This window comes from Serinus canaria, chromosome 4, assembly GCF_022539315.1.
Source record: "Serinus canaria isolate serCan28SL12 chromosome 4, serCan2020, whole genome shotgun sequence".
Lineage (NCBI taxonomy): Eukaryota > Metazoa > Chordata > Aves > Passeriformes > Fringillidae > Serinus > Serinus canaria.
In genome coordinates, this window is record NC_066317.1 from 26,629,172 (window position 1) to 26,650,347 (window position 21,176).

The following is a 21,176-nucleotide window of genomic DNA, read 5'->3' on the forward strand; positions in this document are numbered from 1 at the left end:
GAGGTCTGGTTTGTCTTTCCATATATATTCAGATGCAACCTATATTGTCATACATTATTTGTGCAAAGATCAGCTGAAAAGCTTCTGAAAGATGGAAAATAGTCATCAATTCCAATGTAGTAATGTTGGGGTGCTTGGCAAGCGGTGCATATATGTGCCATGGGCCTTAACTTCCACATGGTAGAAGGAAACACAGTGAGGCTGACAGAGATCAAAGAAGTAACACTGATAACCTATAAGGAACTGGCAAGATCCTCTTCCATTTGTGCAGAGGAATCTGAGCTCAAGCTTTTTAGTGATGTTTATTGTTCTCTGTCTCAGGAGCTCAGTTAGGAGTCCAGAGTGCTGAGCTGAGGTGTGCTTTTGGTCAGACAGCAAGCGCAAATTTTTGCCAGAAATTTCCTCAGAAAATGATTATTCCATATGGCTTGTGGGAGATATCTAGGCTGTGTTTTGACCTTATATTTCAGGCTCTGTTGCTGCTCACCATGGCAATGGGAACATAAGTGAGGAAATGCTGGTTGTAAATAAGCACTGATACCTCTGATTCAACTGCATCACGGGACAGGTGACCAGGAGTGTCTGAAGTGCAGAGCTGTGGGCCTGGGGAGGGAGGCAGACAGTCAAAAGTCTATGGGGAGGCAGAAAGCCAGGCAGAGACACCTGCCTCGGGTCAGAGAGAAGGACTAAGCTTTCTAAGATGAAGATATGTGGGGATGTGTCCTTTCTGATGCTTTCTTTTTTCCTGCCCTGGCTTACTAAGTTGCAGTAAACAAATAAAATATGTTTTATTTTTGAGGTAGGTTGGCTGAGTCACTACATTTCATAACAGTTGGAGGTGCCCAGAAAGTTTGTTGTAGCTGGCTTCAGGCCTATTGGACTTTCCCAGATAAATACTTTTGATGGAAAAAGGAGTGTTAAGAGCTTTCTAACCCAGCCTACCTCTGGAAGAACAAAAGCTGGTGGAGGCTGCACAGGGAAAATAAGAGAGCAAATTGAGTGAGGGTCCCTGTGCACTCTTCCTGGGAAGAGGTGTGGTTCTCATCCAGCCCCTGTTGAGCTCTCTAAGGCTCTCCTGATGTTCTCTGCAGATATGTATGTCTTGAACATGTGGGGAGTTTTGTTGTTTTGTTGGGGTTTTTTTCCCAAACACATTTCAGAAGCCAGGCCAGCTGCTACAGCTGCTTCCCTTCAGCAAAACCGCTTCAAACCGTGTTGAGGTTTTGTGGCTCTTTGTAGCTGCAAACTTACTCACAGCCAATTTCCTCACATTATAAGGGTATTTTAGCCACATAGTAATTCTAAGTGGTTCCACAAATGCCCTCATCTTTTGTGTCCATTTGTTTACTCCTCACATCTTTCTTCCAAACATGTTTTTCCATCCCTTTAGCAAAGCAAAGTGAGTCCATAGTACTCCAACAAAGGTATATAGATGCTGATGGAGGAGACCAGAGGAATGCTTGAAGACAGCACAGTCCACCATTTAACCCAGTCCTTTCTGATTCCTAGGATGCAGGTTTCAGCTTTAAGCAGAGTGGTTTGTTTTCTCACAACCATATGGCCTCTTTGCATGCATGTGGTCTGAGCATTAAGCAGCAGCAATCAGAGCCTGCAAACAGCCTGATGCATTAGGAAATCTAGACTGTGCTGCTTGTTTACTTAGACTGTAAATGTCATCTTGGCAAGTGATTTCCTGTCTTGCATACACAGTTTGTAAGTTGATTGCTGAGCTTAAATGGCATCAGCTGGGTAATGAATTTTAAGGTTTGTGTTTCTGTTCTTTAGTGACCCTGTGCATGTGACATGAAGGTGCAAAGCATGTCTGAAGCTCCTTTCAGACATTCAATCACAGTGTATGTGCTGAGGTAATCAGAGGGATTTGACATTTTGATTTTTAATAGATTAACTAAGGACTAAAAAAAATATTACTGTAATTTTCAATGAAGTCAGGGCATGGACTGGTCTAAGTAATGGCTCTGGTCAGATGGTCTCCTTGCAATGTTCATTAATAGCAGTTACTACAGCTGTACTGATGTTTTGGACTGACAACATGCTTTACAAAGAATCAGTACTGATTGACATTCAGCAGATAATACTGTTCTATGCCTTGAAAAGAACATTTTTTAAAAAATTTACTTTAAAAATGAAACTAAAACTTCCACAATAAATCATTATGACCTTGGTAATAATTTAGTTTTTCCATTTAGGTGATACATAGATACTCTTTGTATTTTTTTTCTTTCAAGTAATTTGGGAAATAAGACAAACCCAAAGTCTCCTGATCCCCAGTCACAATGGCATTCCAGAATAAAAGGGAAAATTGCTGAGAACATGCCTACTTATAGGGGGGAAAGTAGCAAAAGTTGACTACATGTATTCAGCTATAGGGCTCTAAAAATAATTTTCATTTTGTGTCTGCACCTTTGAAATCTACCAAGGACGTATAAAATCAGATGTGTGAAAATGTTTGCTTTCCATCACTACAGCTGATTTGCTTTTAATAGAAAATTACAATTTGTAAATTCTTTCTCATTTGATTTCTCGGTAGTTACTGAAGTCAATGGTGTGACTTCCTCATGTTATCTGACAAGTATTAATAAAGTGTTGTGTCAGTGTTCCTGATTTTATGTTCCCTTGAATACAGAGTATTTTGTCTCTGGCACAGGTAAGTGTGTCTTTATGGTTTTCAGTTACAGTAGAACTAGTACTACACATTACAAATGTTCCTCTTCCGGTATCATGTCATCATTACCTTAACTCCTTGTGGAACTTCCCTTTTTCAAAGGAAAAAAATTTAGTCACAATCCCAGTAATATCCTTTTTGTAAGATTATTCTGTTTTGGTTACATGTTTCAGTATCTCTCTAATGAAATTCAAAGCTGAGCTCTGCTTTCACAGTGAACCAACTCCTTTTAGCATCTTCTTTCAAGTAGTCTGTGCACTGTTTGAATTGTGTGAGAAACCTTATCTAGATACCTCATTGCCACCCCGGTGAAAAAAAACAGTGTGTCATTCAGAAAGCCTCCTCGGTGTTCCCAGGGATGGATGCAGTGTTTCCAGCTGAGATTGATGAGGTGTTTATTCCACCAGGAAATGGCCATGCTGGGGTCTTCAAAATCATGCACTTCTGGTGCAGAAAATATTTAAACTGTAACGTCTTCTGCAGCTGTGGTGGAAGCATTTTCTCATCATTTTGTGATTTTTTTCTGGTCAGCTTTGCAAACTGAAGTGGATCACACCTGAGAACTGCCCTGTCTAATGAGCATAGCCTGCATCTTGCAGTGTTGTGCTAAAGTGTGGGTTTGGGCTGCGGGATGGCTGTGTTTTGCCAGTGCTTTGGAGCATGAGCACTTGAACTTCATTTCTTTCCAGGCCATAAAATGTGCTGCTGACAAATGCTCTATTGCATGAGCATCTAGTGCAGTGTGTACTCAGAGAAAGGCTCTTAGATTGACCTACTCTGGAAAAGGAGGCTGCCTAAAAGAAGGTCTTCCCAGCTGTTACATCTAGTTTTCTTTAGTTTTGCCCCCTTTGGCTGGACACCAGGGACCCATATCTAGAGGGACTTTCGTGTGCAGTTCAGCCACTTCTCAGCTGCTCCTCTTGTCTCCGGGCTGGGAATCCTTTTCTGCCTGTGCTAATGGACATAGAAGGCCTATCCCATAACTGCAGCCTGGAGGTTTGTGTGTAGCTGCACTCCTTAAACTGCAGCTTTCAGCTAGTAAAGGAGAAATTAATTCCTTCTTGGAGGGCATGAATTTCATGGGGCATCTCTTCTGGAAGTCAAGGAGTGTGTAGAGCCTCCACCCAGCAAATGGTGCACACATCAAAATAGTCATCCTGAGGGTGTGCCCTTCTTAAAAGAAGGAGGTGGAAAATGATGCTGTGAGATCATGGCAGGGGTATTTACCTCACATTTGCTCTACAAATTTCTCCTAGTGCTCCTGTGTGACAGACTCATGTGAAATTCCAGATCTGCCAACAAATGAGGAACCTCACTGTGTAGCTGCAATATGTGCACAGTGTTTAGTTTTAAACTCCTGATTTTAAAGGATAGATGAAATTATAGAGTTCTAATTTCAAGGTATTTACCATTTTCTTACCCTTTTTCCTCTGGGCTGGAGTCACAGTTTGTACCATATTTAAGGTTTCCAGGCTGATTGCCAGCACTAATGTGTCATTTCAGTAGACCAGCCAAGTTGGTTCTGCCAGGGCTTCTGAAGTGGTCTGCACATCTGTTAGAGAGAAAGAAGAAGCCATGGGCCACCACCTGGTATTTGATGCCTTGTTGTCATAACAGACTCATTGAGAGTCCAACTGGACCTGACTTCTACTGTGCAAAGTGTTGAACAGTAAGGAACAAAATTGTTCTGGGAAGGTTTGCTGGGGAGGAATACAAAATGGGCAGGAAAAACAGCTAGAGAATGTGCAAGGAGTGATAGGAAATTGTGTAACTTTCATCTGGAGTAGACCCCACTTCCTGGGAGCCTGGACATTCTGAAAGGAATGCAGCAAGACCCCAGGTAGAGCAGTTGGCTCTAACATCACTGTTAGAGTGATGACAATATTTGCCTCTGGAAGTTGGGATTAAATTGCTTTATTTCTTTAACCATCTGATTGAAATAGCTTCTTACCATCTTTTTTCTTTCATCCACAAATTACTTTTATATCAATATGCCATATTTTGCTGTTCTAAGAGCTTCTCAAAGGCTTGCTATTTTTAGGCTTGTAATAATGGATGTGTGCATGACTCCTCAGCTGGCAAGCAGCTTGTTAACTCAGACTGGTGCCTGATTCTTGCATCTTTTTTTATTTTGAGTCAACTGTATCTTTTGAGGTAGAATATCTGAAATAAAGCAGAAATAGGTGTAAAGAAAACCAAAGGGGAGGCCAAAACCAGCTGATTTTCATTATATTCTTTCCCTTTTCTGCTGAGTGCATCTTGAGTGTGTTGGACTTGCTGGAGATACACTGAACTATTGCACTATACAGGTTGGCTGATGTCTTCTAATTCTGTAAAAGTAACTGAAGTTAGAAATAAACTGAATAAACAGTAGGACACTGGATTAGTCTTACATGGGGCAAGTCAGTGTGTAAAAGCTATCAGGAGGGTTTCTACTCCCTAGTATGTTACCTTAGTTCAGTTGTGGCATTAATGAACACACTGTAATTATGTAAAATAAGTTAATTGGCATCGTGTGATGATGGATCTTTAGGTGATTAAGTTAGCCAGGTAAGTTCCCTGGGCTCCCATTAGGAATGTGGGTAAATGGAGTCCAGAAGACAATTCAGGAGATAAGTGCAGGAGCCTGACCTTAGGTAATGTAATAAATGAGATCTCTCAGCAGCATGTCTCTTACAATAAACAAGGGAGAGTTCTGCCTATGATTGTCTGTAAGATAATAATGTTCTTTGAACTTTCCAGTTATTTACATATAATACACTTTTCTTTGTCCTTTTTGACTGCAGCTTAATAGAATCAGGTGCAGTACTGATCCAGAAGAGTAGCTTTTGAAATTGGCTGTCCTCTTTCAGAAGTAGCTAAAAGCAGTACCTAAACATGTAGTAGTATGCAACTTCTCTGACAAGGAGATGGGAAAATACCAATTTTGAAGCAATGGAAGTCAAAATCAGGGTAAAAATCCAGAGGAGTAATGAAGGAAAGTAACACTTCCCAAACAGAAGAATTATTTCTTGTGCATATCTGCAAAAATACAAGCTTATGCTTAGGGAATAAATTGATCATCAAAATCACAAACATTAAAAAAGATTTCTTTGCTATACAAAATCTTTTTTTCTCCTTCCAAAGCACTTGGTATCCTCTAAGAGATGCAATGTAAACCATTACATAGATGGCTGATGTAATCTGCTCCATCAGGCAGTTTTTCATTTCTATATTTTCCTTTAAGAACATAGGGATTTCCCACAGTTTCTTCAGTTTCACTGAGTTTTTGTCATGCTTTCAATGCAAAGTTTGTTGTCAAGGGTACGTGCCACACAAGAGAATTAAACCACCAAAATCCCCTGTGCAGGCACTAACCTAGTGCTTAAAAATTCTCTCTCTATGTGAATTTTTGTTAAACCAGGTATGACTTGCTTTTCATCACATGGTCTACATCCATATGCTGACACCATTTGCTCATATTTCATTCCTTCCTGTAGGAGCTTTCAGCTACTGTTTAACAACTAATATGTTCCACCAACAGTTACTTTCCTTCCTCTTTTAAACAAAAGGCTGTTAAATTCTCTTGACATTTGTCCTTAAGGTGCCAGTCCTGGAAAACTCTGACTGCTATTTTGACTACAGTTGGAAAAAGGAGATGCTTTTACATCCATAGGAGAACGATTTTTCTCTTAGGGACTAGTGAACTATTTGTAGTGAGACATTTCACTGCTGTTTCTAATAGCCCTTGTTGAATCCTTGCTCTGTGATAACAGAACATAGGGAAAGAAAGTAGTGGAGATGTAGGGAGTTAAACTGAATTAAGCTGCCACAAGCTGGTGCTGAAAATGATATGATTTTAATATTCCACAGAGACCTGTGAAGTATTAAAATGAGGGAATGGGAGAAAACTGTAAAGACACAGCAGCAATTTATTCTTTTTGTTTCATTAGCTTACACAGATGTGCCAGCACACATCGTAGCCAATCTTTGTTAAAATAAAAATAATGCTGTCATTTGCAGACAGGTTTTGTTGTGGAGAGAAACAAAGACTCAGTAGCATGAAGCTTAAACTCAGAAGGAAATTTCTTTTCTTTAAGTATTCTGGTAGGCTATGAGATTGCACTTTTTTCTCTATTCCTGTATTCTGAAAAACGTTGCACCTAAGGAACAAGGATAAGCAGAAAACTGTTTTCTTAAAAAAAAATTTAACTATCCTAAAAAAAAAAAACATTGTTTGCATCAACTTTGATACAAAGTTACATTAAACCAAGTCAGATACTTTCATGGTACAATGAGGAAAAATGTTACAGAGTAAGATCATGTTGTGTGCATTATTTCATAACTTCACATGAAATGGTTTTGCTTCTGATTGAAGCCTGAAGTTCTTTCAAGGGATTGGCTCTTTGTAACTTTTCAGGAAATGCTGAGCTGACTGCAGGGTGTACCTCTCCTGTGTAACAAGGGGAAAAAAGGACAGATCTTGCTGGCTGGGGGAACTGGTTTTACTTATGTTGTCAATCAGCTCTGTGTTAGAGAACCAGGATGCCTCTTGTGTAAACTGTTAACATTTAATGTGTTTCTAGCTGAATGACTGGGTTTAAGAACTATTGACAATATGCAATAACTGCAATTAAAATCTCCTTAATAAACTACAGTTTTAATCCCAGGTACCAATACAGTCAATGAGGGAACTGAAATTTCTTAAGGACCAATGAGAAATTATGTTTATGACTGTAATTTGGTATATGAGAGAGGTGTAAAAGAGAATACCAGACTACTTGTTTGAATTGAGGTATCTTATAAAGAAATTGAAAGGTAGATTTCATTTTTAATATGATTTGAGGATCAGAGATGAAAACTTAACCAAAGTAACTGTGATCAGGTGTCTCATTAACACCTGAAAGTGTGGCTTGGTTTACTTAACTAGAGGATATAGAAATGTGAAGACATTTTTCATAAAATTAAAAGAACATTTTTTTCTTGTGGCCATTTGACCAAAAGCAGTTTTCTGAGGACCTGTGTGCATCTTGACGTCTTCAAAGTTACAAAAACTGACAGGAATTGGAAATTTGAAGCCTTGTGATTTGTTAAGTTAAAACAAAGTAGGAATTCTCAACCTATTGAAATATTTCATTTAAAAATAAATCTATATAAGTGATAAAATATCATACAATGATAAACATCCTCATTCTGTTGAAATCAATTGATCTGAATGAAAGTTTGTAGACAGCTGTGCTTTGCAAGATAGTTCTTTAATTTTTGGTCATCCTCAGGTTTGGGGTTTTAAAAATTCTTTTTGGAAGAAGAATTTTGTGGTCAAATGTATAATATTAAATATAAAAAAGCTTTCCTTTCTTTTAATCTCTGCCTAGACCTCTGCTGTGATTTATCTTTTCAAGTTTCCATAGTAAAGAATTAGCTAGTTTAATGATAAAGTTGAAGTCAGTAAGATTCAAGTATTATGTGAGCCCCAAATTAAAAAATGGAAAAGATATTTGGAAACTTCTTCTAGAAAGAGAAAAACTGTTTTACTGAAATAACTGAAAGAGCTTGGGCTTTTCAAAGAATTGCTAGGAGATGGTTTCCTGGTATATCAAGGAAATGCTGGGCCTTTGACCAAAACCACGTATCAAAACAGTGTGATGAAGGAAAGGAGACCTTGTGGCATGTTGTTTCCGAGTAACACTAACACTAACCTGGTGGGGGAAGGAAGTGGGGGCTGAGTCAGGGCCCTGGCCTCTTCCTGTCCATCAGTACAGACCAGACTGACAGTGAAATGCAGATCAGTGGAGCTTGGGGCTGGTACAGGAGTTCTGGGAGCTGTTAATGCTGCATGTATTGGTGCTCTGTGCAGAGCCTGGGAAGCCTCTCTAATACTGAATCAGGTTGTAATTGTTTTCTGGCTTCCTGATTATTAGTTTGTAGTCTGAAACTTAATTTTCTCCTGTAATGTAAACCACAGATGAAAAGTAATTTTGGTCAGCAAAATTAGTTCCTATCCTCCTAATTCTTGCTTAGCCTAGATAACCTACCTAATCCTTAACACCTTGACTATCAAAATGTTTTTTTCCTTTGTCTCCTTTGCTGTTAATTATTTTATTTAAAGCTCTGTATTGATGCCATGCTACACAGAAAATTTCATTTAAAGTACAAGGAGCTCAAAATTTAGGCATTGCTATAAGAATATAACATTAGACTTGTGGGAACCAGATGTCTCTTCTCAGTTCCCACATGCTGGACTCAGGAGGGAGGAAAGCTCTTCCCCTGCCAACTCTGCTGGAGTTAATGAAGTTCAAGTCCACATCTAGCTTGGTACAGAGCATTCTAGCTGTACCAGAGATTTCTGGCAAGGAGAGGAAGACATTATCTCCAGGTCAGGCTAGATTGTTCAAACATCTTAAAACTCTGTTGCTACCTTACAAGGACCTTGATGGGATAGATACCTCCAGTCCCTGTTACTGTACTTTATCACCTCACAGCTTTTCTCAGATCAGAGGCTTTCACTGCACTGTGCACTTGTAGCTGAAGGCCTGGACTGGCAGCTAAACATATGAAAGGTTTTATAGCCTTGACTAAAGAAGTCCTAGTCGAATACTGGAAGAGACACAAATTACTTTCCACCCTGCAGCTCAGCCTAGCTAGGCTTTCCTGTTTCTGAACACAACTTAGTCATGCACGGATAAATGATGCTTTTGCCTTATTAGATAGGTGCTAAACCTTCCCTGATTCAGGACCTGCATCACAGCTGTGCATACACTGGGCTTCAGATTCCATTGAAAGTCTGACTGTGCTACTGTGGCATGTACATCTGGCAGAATCCTTGGTGTTCCTCACATAAAGTGACATTCATTTGAACTTTGTACAAGAAAATGTTTTAAGTAACAGTCATGAAGAGATGGTCTAAACCAACAGAGTGTCCCCACATAGGTGTAGATCTCTTCCATTTTACAGGCCTTGCTGCTGCTGACCTGAGCTACTTTCATAAAGCTGTGGACATCTTCATTCTTAAAAGGAATGACTGTTCATTCCTGTGGTGGGAGTCAGTTTTCTTTTGCTTGTGTAAATCACTGAGGGTGCATGTGTAAACATTTTGAAGTGAAATAACAGTATTTTTTCCCAGGTCCAGAATTAAATGGATGAGCAAAATGTATCCCATTATTTGTTTTAAATACTAAAGGATTTTATGTTTTTTCCTTATTACTCTGATCCTAAGATATTTCAGAAGCTGGTATAGATTGGTGTTATGTTAAAGCTGAGTTAGTCTATCTGAAAGCTCACTACATGCAGGGAAATTGTTCAATTAGATCTTAAAATGAAGTAAATTAGAGCAGCATTATTTAGCTGTTCCCTGGCTGTAGCTTGTCCTTTTTTTGTTAGCTAATTTCCTACAAAAAGAAACTGTTCTCAGCATGGTGCTATATTTGATGTTGTATAGGGCTCTTGCAGCATCATATGGTTGGACAAAAATGCTCCTTTTTTCCACATGTATGAAACAGAGACGGCACTCACCTAAATGAAATTAAAGTGACAGTCATCTTCAGAAGATGCTGACCTTCCAGCTAAGCTGGACATCTCAGCTGTCCAGCTCTACCACAATTTTTTAGTTCTGGAAACTATGATAGTTTGCTAATTTGCTCTTTAAAGACCAGGCTGAATTCCAGCTCAACTCAAGAGCATATTTCTCGTCTCCATTTTAGCAAAGTTCAAAACTTCTTTGGAGTAACTGAATTCCTAAAACTCCAGGCCAGAGTCTGATTATGAGAAATGGACATTTAGAGAAAAACCTTGTCTTTTTTTTCTTGTAGTACTATGGAGATGGTCTTTGTAAGTCACAGCATCTCTGCAGCAGCATCGCATGCTTGTCATCTCTTCTCTGCATTTCCTCTTTGGAGCCTGACAAGACATGGATCTGTCATGTCCTTACTGGAGGAGGGACAGAGTGGTAGAAACTGGCAAGAAAGTCCTGTGAAGGCTTTTGGAAGTGCCCTATAGTACACCCAGCTAATAGCTGCACTGAGGATGTGCAGGTTGCACATCTATAGATCAATGTGTTTAGCAGAGAAGGGTGGTTTGTTTTGGTTGTAAAGGGGAAATCTGAGTACCTCATACAAGAAATAGCATTCCTGATAGAGACCCTTGCAGTGGCTGGTTATTGATCTCCGGAAAACTGCCAGGTCTTACACAGAGAATATTGTTCTGGGACAGAGAAAGCAGTTTCAGGAGTGTTGTTGCAGTTACTTGAAGTAATGGGGTTTTTATCAGAAAAAACAATGTTATTGGTGTGTGGAGATAATTTTAGGTGTTACACTGGTTCTTTTCAGATGTAGTTAGAAATTAATTACTGTTTATCCTCTGTGGGTTTTTTAACTTTTAAACTAGTTTTGTTAACAGTGGAGAAAGGAAAGCAATGGTGCTTTCACTCTTTTGTGTGCATACACATTGATAAACCCACACACAGTATAGGTATGCACTGGGAGGACCAAGGGACCTCAACGCTCCTTTTGAGTGCCTTATTTAAAACATAAATAATGATACTGTAGAAGAAATAATTTTTACTGGATGTCTACTGTAAGAGTAATAATGGCTACTGTAAAAGTTAAAACAACTCTGGCATGTTTACTGTGTATGACAGCAGAAGGCTTTCAGAGTCATCCTAATTTCTATTCTGGACTGTCTTTGGGAAGGTTCCCTTCATGAGCAATGAGACCACATGTAAGTGGATGGTCTAACACAAGTACACATGACCTCAGAATTCAGCTAAAGTGGCACGGCAGATAAAGTTAATGCTTCACCCTTATAAGAGGAGCCCAATTAAATTAGCAAAAATGGGGTCCAGATGCTATCAAAGGTAAAAGTTAGGACTTTTGCACAGGTTTTGTAGCTTCCAGAGTGAGAAGTCTATAGCAGTATCTTAAATATAAGCTGCTTCTTGAACGAAACAGCTACTTCTCTGTTCCCTCACAAGAGGAAAATACAGTATTTCCAGGACTGTTAAAGTTTTGAGGGTTTCTTCTTTTGAAGTCAGCTTCTAACAGTTGTTGTAACCTATTTGCAAGAGGATCAGACTGTAATTCTTATTTACAGCAGGGAACAGTGTAATTGTCCTTCTGTGGGCAGGGTTAGATGTTGAGAATTTCTGAAAGAATGTGTGACAATGTAAGATTTTCTCCTGAAGAGGAATGATATCAAAGATTAGGAAATGAAGAGTTTTACAATAAGTTGTATACTGTCTTCTACTATTAACATTTTCATTCTGAATACTATTTCTTACTAACCCTTTATTTGGGCTGAAGATTGGAAACCAGATGTTGAGGCTTTGAGTGGTTTGTTTGGGATGTGTGAGTGTCAACCCAAGAGGGAGCAGTAGAATTTTTAAAAGGGGACAATACAAGAAGGCCAAGAAGGTACACCCAGTCAATTTATCAGACAGGCTTTATTCAGCTTCTTTATTCAGCCTTTTGTTTAATTTAGCTCTAAACAGAAGAACTGGGCTGAGAAGTAGCTGAGAAATCATGATCTAGCCATAAAGAGAAATAGAATTAATTTTTGCATAAAGTATGTAAATTGTTATGTGAGACTAAATTTTAATCCCTGTGACATGTCCTATTCTGCTGAGGGTCTTGGATTTCTGTTGAGAAGCTAAGGGGAAAAATCTTGCTCCTAACATTTAAAGCAGACTAATTTGTCTGCAGTGCTATGCACAGTCCTTGTAATTAAGAAGTTCAAGGCAAATTACAAGTGGCTGCAGAATGTCTTTCTCTATTTTTGTAAGGCACTTAAAGTCTGGGTGGAACATCTGTTTCCTCCTCCCCACAGCTCATCTCAGAGATTATTATGATTCTAGTGAAATCTCACAGTGACATGTGCTGCTATTCAATGAAGATGTTTCAAACACCTACACAAAACCTAATTGCAGCTTCTGCCACTTACTGCCTCTACTGAAAAAAAAAGAAAATAAAAGGAATTTCAAAGTTTTGTGAGCTAAAATGGGAGTTGCCAGTCTGAGTTACACCTACAATAATAAACTGTGGCAGAAAGTGCTTAAAAACATGGAATTATCTGGCATTGCTCATGTCACATGTGCTGAGAGATCACTGCCTCTGCAAATATGACTGAGCTTTTGCCATTCATTTCTGTCCTCAACATGAGGAGTGCAGAAATTGTGAAGCTCAGAGAGGAGATATATATACAGAGATACTTTGGTTTGAGTCCCTTTCTCCTGCACAGATTCTCAGTGTGGTTTTCGAGAGTCAAAAATTCAGACTTGAAATACATTGTCATTTCTGTGTAGAGATGAATTTGCTGTATCTCTACAGTCCAATAAAAATTCAGATGTTGGTGACACACAGTGATTGGGTGCATACCATCTGAAATTTCAAACCAACCAATTTTCCATTTTTTCCACTCCCTGTGATTGGGTGAAACACCCTCCACTGTGCAGAAATGTTTACAGAGTGCTTAAAGTGATGACAGAATCTGTTTCTGTGTTTAGAGCATTTTTTTGGGCCCAGGCTCCTTGAAAGCAAGTGAAAAGCACCTCTGTGAGCAGAGCTGACCTCTGGCTGGGCTAACAGGTTGAACTGAGGTTGAAGATGTTTTTGTAAGTGAAGGCTTTTTTAAGAATTAATGTCCTTTTCCTCAGCCACCAGACTAATCACTGCATATTTGTTGCAGCTTCTCCTTGCAAACAGACTAATACTACTTGATGCAGCTGACTGCTGTGAAATACAGAGGCGTTTTTGTCAGTTCCTAGGAAAAAAAACCTGACATTTCAGTTTGTCTTCTCTTCATCTCAGTTGGTGTGAAATTGTGTTGGTCTGGTGAAATCAACAGAATGGTTGTTAGGAGTTACCATCCCCAGCTTTCTGGTACTTGCCTATGCAGCTGACATGCCTTAGCTGTGACCACCTTTGGTGTTGATTTAAAGTAATCTGCTTTTTTTGGCACTGACCTGGATAAGGACTGTTTTCACAAGCATGCCCATGAGATAGTAGTACAGTAACAGCTGTATATTTAAATGTCAGTCACTGTAAGGCAATGCCACTGAAGCTACCAGTACAATTTAATAAGACAGATCCAGAGTGCAAGCAATGAAAGCTTCTTGTCAGGATGTCTCCAGTCATGATGGTAAAATCCTGTGAAGAAGGTTAAAGTCCCCATAGTCCCAATTCCTTACTATGAAAATGGTGTTTCAAAGTAGCTCTGCTAATTTACTGTCCTGAAATGTTTATAAAGATCCATCTTTGATGGCAGAGATTTCAAACTAGAAAACTATGTAGAAAAGAGATAGTACCCTGAAGAGAGAGATACTACATTTTAGTGAACATGGCTATCTATATACTTATATATTCTTAGGTCAATGTTTGAAGAGCTCTTTAACCAAAATTCAGATCTGTTGCTGCTTATAGAAATTAAATAGTGTGTTTATCTAAGCCATTGAGATGTAATTTCAGTTTATACCATGTTAGTACAACTAATCCTTTCACTGATGTTCAGCTTCTGCCAATTCAGTCAATGGACTAATTGTGTGAAGGGAAGCATACAAGCACAGCAGTGTTTTATGTACTACATCTCACCACTTCCTGACCCTGTCTCCCTGCACACTACCTTCTTACAGTCTTCTAGCCAGATCTGTTGTACAGTTAGAAATGCCCAGATTAATTTTCCCTGCTTTGACAAGCTCCTTTACATTGCAGGAGGCCAACATTTTTAGTGCATCCATAGGAAGCGTCTCCACTACAGCCTTTCACCACACGAGAGACAGACTGAAGATGTAGGCAGCTGACAAATGTGAAAGCAATGAAGAGGTGTTCTGAGGTTGACAGCACTTTTCATAGTACACGCATTTTCTGGGAAAGGCACGAGAAGGGAGATAAACAGGCAATGGTTTTGGCAAGCTGAGAAGAAGCTGTAGCAGACCAAGATGTTCCAAAGAGATCACATCAAAAAGGTAAGGGTGCCAACACCCTGTACTTTTCTCCTTGTACGTTCTTCTCTGCTTGAATATTTTCTTGAAAATCAGCAATTCTTTCCTTGAAAATGCTGACATTTTCTGGAGAATCCTGTAAATGCTATACAAGTAATTTAGCATTACTTTGACAAAAATATAGTACTATTTTTATGGCTCATTCTAGCCCCCTCAATTCCTGCTCAAAGTTGGGTTTTTTCCCAGAAGCTCTGCGAACTGATAAAATAATAACAGTCCAAACATCAAAAATATCTCTGTGTAACTGCTGCATATGGAGTAATAGTCAATCAAGATGGGGGGTGGCAGGAGGGGGGAAGCTACAGAGAAGTTTACAAAAACTCCTACATAAGACTTTGATTCAAGACTAGAAATAACTGAAAATAACTCTGAAAGTCTTATTCTTAGTAAAACTGCTGTTGCTTAAGGGTGTGCCAGCAAGGATGCATGCATGTGACTCTGTCAAAAGAGTGTAATGATGTCATGCGTGCATCCAAGGGGAGAGCACCAAGGGGTTAATTTGATTGTGTTTGTGTCCAACAAAGTGTTATTTAGGATGCTACTCAGCCTTGATACCTAAGTGTACAGTCAGCTGAGTAAATGATGAAGCTCCTTGCACCAGCAAGGGTTTGGGCCAAACCCAAGGGATTTTGAAAATCACTCTGGTAATGTTCTCAGCACAATTGTTTTAGTGTAGCTTATAGCTAGAGCAGTATTCACCTCCAATCATCTAATTTTTTCCCCCTTTTCTATATATACTTGAAGAAGTTTTATTAAAAATTATAATGTTCCCAGTTCCACCTTCTCTGTGGTCTATAGTCCTAGGCAGACTGGAAAACATGGTCGTACTGTACATTTTTGCACAGATTTTCCTAATGTTATAAGAAACAGAAGAGGGTCTTGAAATGTTAAAACAATGTGCAATGATGACAGTTTCAAAATTGCAACAAAGCTTCTGTTGAGTTCTGGTAAAATCAGTCTGAGTGTTCCTAGAATATGTCCTCTTCCTCATTATTTGGTTTTTATGAGAGCATCTGGTAGGATATGTGAAACAAAGATAGTTGCAGTAATTGGCCTTGATAGCTGCTTTTAGTTTTCTGGTTATCAGATTTCTGCTCCAGGTTAGGCTTCATATGTTTGAATGGACTATATTTTTCATCTGGTGTTTTTGAAAAAATCTGCCTGGAAGTAAAAATGTATGTGGTAGCTGTGGGACTGAGTGCCTTCCTTTCAAAACTTGAGTGAACACTCCAAGATTTGAGAACACCTGAAGGGCCATCAATGCTTGGATGAACTGAGCACTTTAGCACCCAACCACCAGACTAACCACCAGACTCTTCGAAGTTATTCTGAAGCATGGGAGTCTTTGAGGCCTGGACTAGTTTTCCATTGGCAATAGGCCAAGACATGTTATTAACAATGAAAGGGATGCATATGGGATTTTCTGCATAAGGAACTTGGCACTTTTAAGGTCTTAGCCCAAGCACTTCACAGCTTTGAGATCAGCTAGAGCAGCTGAGAAACAAGCTAAATTAGAACATACTAAAAGATCTGACTGAATGACCAAATTCTGACTTGTCTGTCTTTGTCATTTATCTTTCAGGTCCTCAGGCTCCATCAGCCACCGTCCGATCATATTGCAACAACATAGGTGTTGCCATGAGGATCAGGACATGTCCTGTCTGCTTCACAATTTGTCTTTTGGTCCTGCTGGGTATGCTACAGAGAGGGATCCATATAGAGACAGAGCACACATTTCAAGGGAGCTGACAAACCAGTTCCTGCACATACATCTGTGTAAGAGTACTCCAAGACCAGAGGCCTCTGTGGCACTGCATGGATACAAGAACTGTTGCATATGTGGGGTTAGACTCTGCTTTTTTGAGATATGATTCTCCGACGAGGATTTATTCTATTTCTTCCCCGACTTGTAGGCCTGCTGGTGGTGGCCTGTTGCTCAATGTCTATTGTTTATATGTTGGCTTGCACACCCAAGGGTGACAACCAGCAGCCTTCCTTGCCCAGGGTGCACAGTCCAACTGTGAAGGAGGGATATGAAGCCATTCTGCAAGAGCGAGAAGAGCAACACCGCAATTACATCATCAGCTTGAAGAAACAAATTGCCCAGTTGAAGGCTGAGCTCCAGGGCAGGACCGAGCAGCTTAAGAACATGCAGAACCAGTACCCAGACCCCTTGGACATTCAGCTTGACCACAGCAAGCAAGAGCAGGCCCAGGCCAACCTGTTGGCTTTCCTCCGTTCCCAAGTAGACAAAGCCGAGGTGCACAGCGGTGTTAAGCTGTCCACAGAGTACGCAGCAGTGCCCTTTGAGAGCTTCACCCTCCAGAAGGTGTACCAGCTGGAGACAGGGCTGACACGGCACCCCGAGGAGAAGCCTGTAAGGAAGGACAAGCGAGATGAGTTGATAGAAGTGATCGAGTTAGCAGTGGGGAGCTTGAACAAGCCAGACGGGGTCAGCAAAGCAAAACCCCGCGTATACACAGCCTCCGACTTCGTTGAAGGTTCGTATGCAGAGAGCAGGTTAGAAGGTCCACGCAGTGCTGGGGAGGAGTTCTGGTGTGACTGAGTTGCTGAGGGAGATGGGAGCTGTGTCAGAGCACAGATGGCTGGGTGGTGCCAGTGCTGCGACCTAGCGATGCTGTCTCAGGCACAATTGCAAAATGGCAGCTTTCCTGTTGTGTCCTGTAGTGACACCAATGTGTTCTCACAGCTCTCAAGTCACGTGCTTCCCTCAAAATTGACAAAACAAGGAGTGATTGACCCAGCTGGATTCCCAGATCTATTTCCAGAGTTAACATTGGCAACTGCAGTTCAAATCCATGCTGCCATTCTCCTCCTTTCTGTTTGTTGTTTAATTTATCTTTTCAAAATATGTTTCTACAGTTTTTATAGGTGTTGAACAAGCATGTATGACTGTTTGGCACTACCTCTTCCATGTGAGAGGGTGAGGAGAACAGTTATGTTCCAGACACGCATTGCTTAATATCAATTAATGTAATTAATGACATCATTACACTCTTTTGACAGAGTCACAGTCCTTTTAGGCATGCATCCTTGCTGGCACACCCTTAAGCAACAGCAGTTTTACTAAGAATAAGACTTTCAGAGTTATTTTCAGTTATTTCTAGTCTTGAATTATGCCTTTATGCATAATTAAGAGACTTTGAAGAGGCACCAATGCTGTGATCGGGGAACAAGTGCAGAAAGATGTGGGGAAGAGATGCGCACTAGTGCTGGGTCTGTGGAGGTTCTTCATGTACTAATGGTCTTACTGGCTTTCTTATCCCATGGTGAAATACTCCAGAGGGAGGAAGCCTTTCATGTGACTCAGAGCTCAAGAAACTGGAGGCCTGTGTACAGCTCAGTCTGAGCTCAAAGAACCTTCCTTGTGTCCTCCCCTGCAGGGCAGGTCCTTGCTTCTGTAGGTGCAAGGGAATAAATTCTAATTCTCACTCATCAGTGCAGACTGATTTGTTTGCAAATGCAGTGATCCATATACTGGGGCTGTAAACAAAGAGACTTGGCAGAAAATTTCCCTGCCAAATCCCTTTGGACATCTCTGTGACCTCCTGCCACTCTTTTTTCCCCCCAACTTTATTCTCCCAAGAATGGCAAAAACTGCCAATCAAAGGAAAAAATCCATTGCTCTGTGTAACTTCAGTATGTGTAGGGAGGACTGAGTTATCTGTTCCAGTTCTGCATTTCAAGTATAGTTTGGACTGTGAACTTGTTTTGGAAACAGTGCTCTGCAGGTGCTACTGCCTACACAATGAGTAATAAGCTGGATTCTATGTCAGCTTCCGGCAACTTAGTATAAGTCTAGCAACACAGCAGCCATAAGTCCATGAACCCAGACACCAAGCCAGCTGTTTTCATTTTCTGGAACTGCCATGGGCAGCTGGAGATTTTTGGGAGTGCCCAGATTTGCACTGAAAGTAATAGCACTAACCCTCTAAGAGTTTTTCAGCTGCTTAAGCAATAACAGCACACAAAACTGTGTTCCTCTCCTGTTAAATGTGGGGCTACTGCTCTCATCTTAAGGTTAATCAGGTGGAGAGATGTGCTGAAATGAAAATCAGGATCAGAGACAGGATTTAAAATCTGAACTGCTGCTGTCAGTATGTGGGATTTGTGTCCTTGTGTCCTGCTCTACTTAGAAATGCCTTTGACACCAGCTTTGCTCAAGTGTGTTGCTGATCCTGAGTCTAGCTAGAACATAGAGTTGTGCACAGTAATCTTGTTTTCTTGGCCTCCTGTGTGGATTTTTCTTTTCTTGTGGATCCTGGCACCTGCTATCACTTTTTCAGTACTAATTCATTGCTAGGCAGGATGGTGGTGTGTGGCAATAAACTCAGTTGGGGTCTGTATCTCTTCCTTTTTAAAATTTTGTGCATTTATTCTTGTCTTTGCAGAGGGGAAATGTTTCTTCAAACACTTCTTGCACTTAGGGAGAAATGTTTCATCTCTGTGGCATCTTAAAATTACTGTTGCATTCTTTGCAGTTTCTAGACAGAGTAACATGTGTGGAAATTAGACTCTGACCCTAGTACCTTACATTGGAGTTAAAATTCTTCTCAGCAGATTTGCTGTTACATGAAATTTGGATAGGATTCTCAGTTCTCCATTCAGAGCAATAGCTGACACGTAGTGGAATTTTCCATTTCTCCCCCCCCTTAGTCAAAACCAAGGGAGCCACACCTTCTCCCTGGAGCTCGAGATGTATCCATCTGGCTGCTTCTCTGCTTAGCTTCTCTCCTGACAGAGGCGCTTGGACTGTTCAGCTGCTGTAATGATTCCCTCTCCCCCTTATTCCTCACACTTATGAACCAAGTTCACTAGCTTTCTGCCAAGGGGAGTCAGTAAGAAACAGCATGGGGAAAAAAAAGAAATTTCTGGGTATTATAAGCAGGCAAAGGACTGTTCTGTTTCCAGTAGAAAGCCAGTTGCTCAGAAAGCAGGATAACAAATCTGGTCAATAATTTATGTAAATAGCAGCAGCGCCAAATAGATCTGGGAGTTGTTCATTTTCTCAGAGATGGAGATAATAATTCGAAGACTGACAAGCCTCAGTAGTGTGTTCCATAAATGAATGGAATCACTGGCTGATGATATTCTTTCCTGATGTGAACAGCTCCAGAAAAATCCCTGGCTTTTTAAAGAAATGCCCTGCCATAACACCTTCAAATATGCTAGATCAAAAGTTTTCCTGCTTGAAGTACGTGGCTGTGTAGTGACTGGAATTTTAATCAAGGTCTCAGAGGCAAATGAAAAAGGAGTAGCTTTGCTTCCTCAAATGGGCAGTTACTGGTAGTTGTCTATCTGATGGAATTTTGCCATGGCTGTTTAGTGGGAGAAAGAAATGATGCTTTTCATCAAAGGATAAGATGCTGTCTTTTACTGCACGTGAAATGGGAACAGCATTGTAGTACTGAGTTAAAACGAGGACGGCAAATTTTGATAAATCCTCATAGTGGCTCCTACATCATCCAACAGAAGGGAACTAATGAACATGAGTCCAGGGAATGTTTCTAGAGACACCAGGGGACTTGAAGCCTGTAGTCTGTAGAACTGAGGCTAGAATTGTCATCCACTCAAGAGCATTTTGTTAAGAATGGATGGCTGTTTGCTAGTTACACGTTTCATGTAGATCCATATAGGTGGCAGTTGTTTGCCTGCCCTGCTGAATAGACATCAGGTATTTTCCATTTCTTTAGAGAGCCCTGGGACTTGCTCCTCTGAAGACTGGAGACTTGCTGCTCTTTCATCAGTTCTTCATCCCAGGCCATTTTTGCTTCTCACTTGTTCTTTTCCTTCATCTTAGGGCCATTCTATCTACTGACACAGAGCTCCTGTTTACTTTTTTGATGTTGGGTTTCCAAAGGCTTTGACTTTTCTCTCTGCCTCTGAAAGGAATGGTGCATATTTTGAAATATATTTGCTGTAGTGGAAGCAATAGATAATCAATTAATGTTCTTTTATCAATATTTAATATCTAGCCTTTCCAAGGCTTTAATTTCAGAAGCAATCTTTTAAGGAAAAGGTTTTTTTGTTTACTTTTTTGAGACTACTTTTTTCCTCTCCTCATAGTTCATATCTCGGAATTGAGGCTATTTGACACATCTTCCTGAATCACGTAGAAAGTCCTGGTGGCACAAATAAAGTAGAGCCTTTGGAAATGGAAAAAATTTGTAAAAGGCAGGATGTTCTGCTGGGTGAGTGGCCAGAGTGACTCAAGACATTCAGACTCATTTCCAAGGCTCACTGCCTGCCCTTGGGCAAATCACTTTGTTCTCTGCTTCTAAAAAGAAGATACTTTAAAAGGAAAGAACATTTTTAAAAATGAAAAACAAATAGTTTAAATATGCAGGAAGAATAGCCATATTTAATTAGAGGCATTAAACTTGCATACAGTTCTCTTCAATATAAAATATTAGGATTATAAACTCTTGGATTACCATTTTACACAAATGCCTGCACCTAAGCTACTTGTTTTCAGCCGTAGTAGAGGTACTAAACAAGAACAAA

At 40.2% G+C, this 21,176-nt stretch overlaps 1 protein-coding gene across 2 annotated transcripts in view; it reads left to right on the forward strand.

The window, feature by feature from the left end:
• Positions 1-21,176, forward strand: part of CSGALNACT1 (chondroitin sulfate N-acetylgalactosaminyltransferase 1) — a 41,665-nt gene that overhangs the window by 10,192 nt on the left and 10,297 nt on the right. For both annotated transcript variants that reach the window (XM_009101240.4, XM_030239269.2), the window contains 2 exons: positions 14,362-14,615; positions 16,234-17,152. In XM_009101240.4, the coding sequence (XP_009099488.1) occupies positions 16,519-17,152 (634 nt within the window). In that variant the 5' untranslated portion in view covers positions 14,362-14,615; positions 16,234-16,518. The remainder of the gene's footprint in view (positions 1-14,361; positions 14,616-16,233; positions 17,153-21,176) is intronic.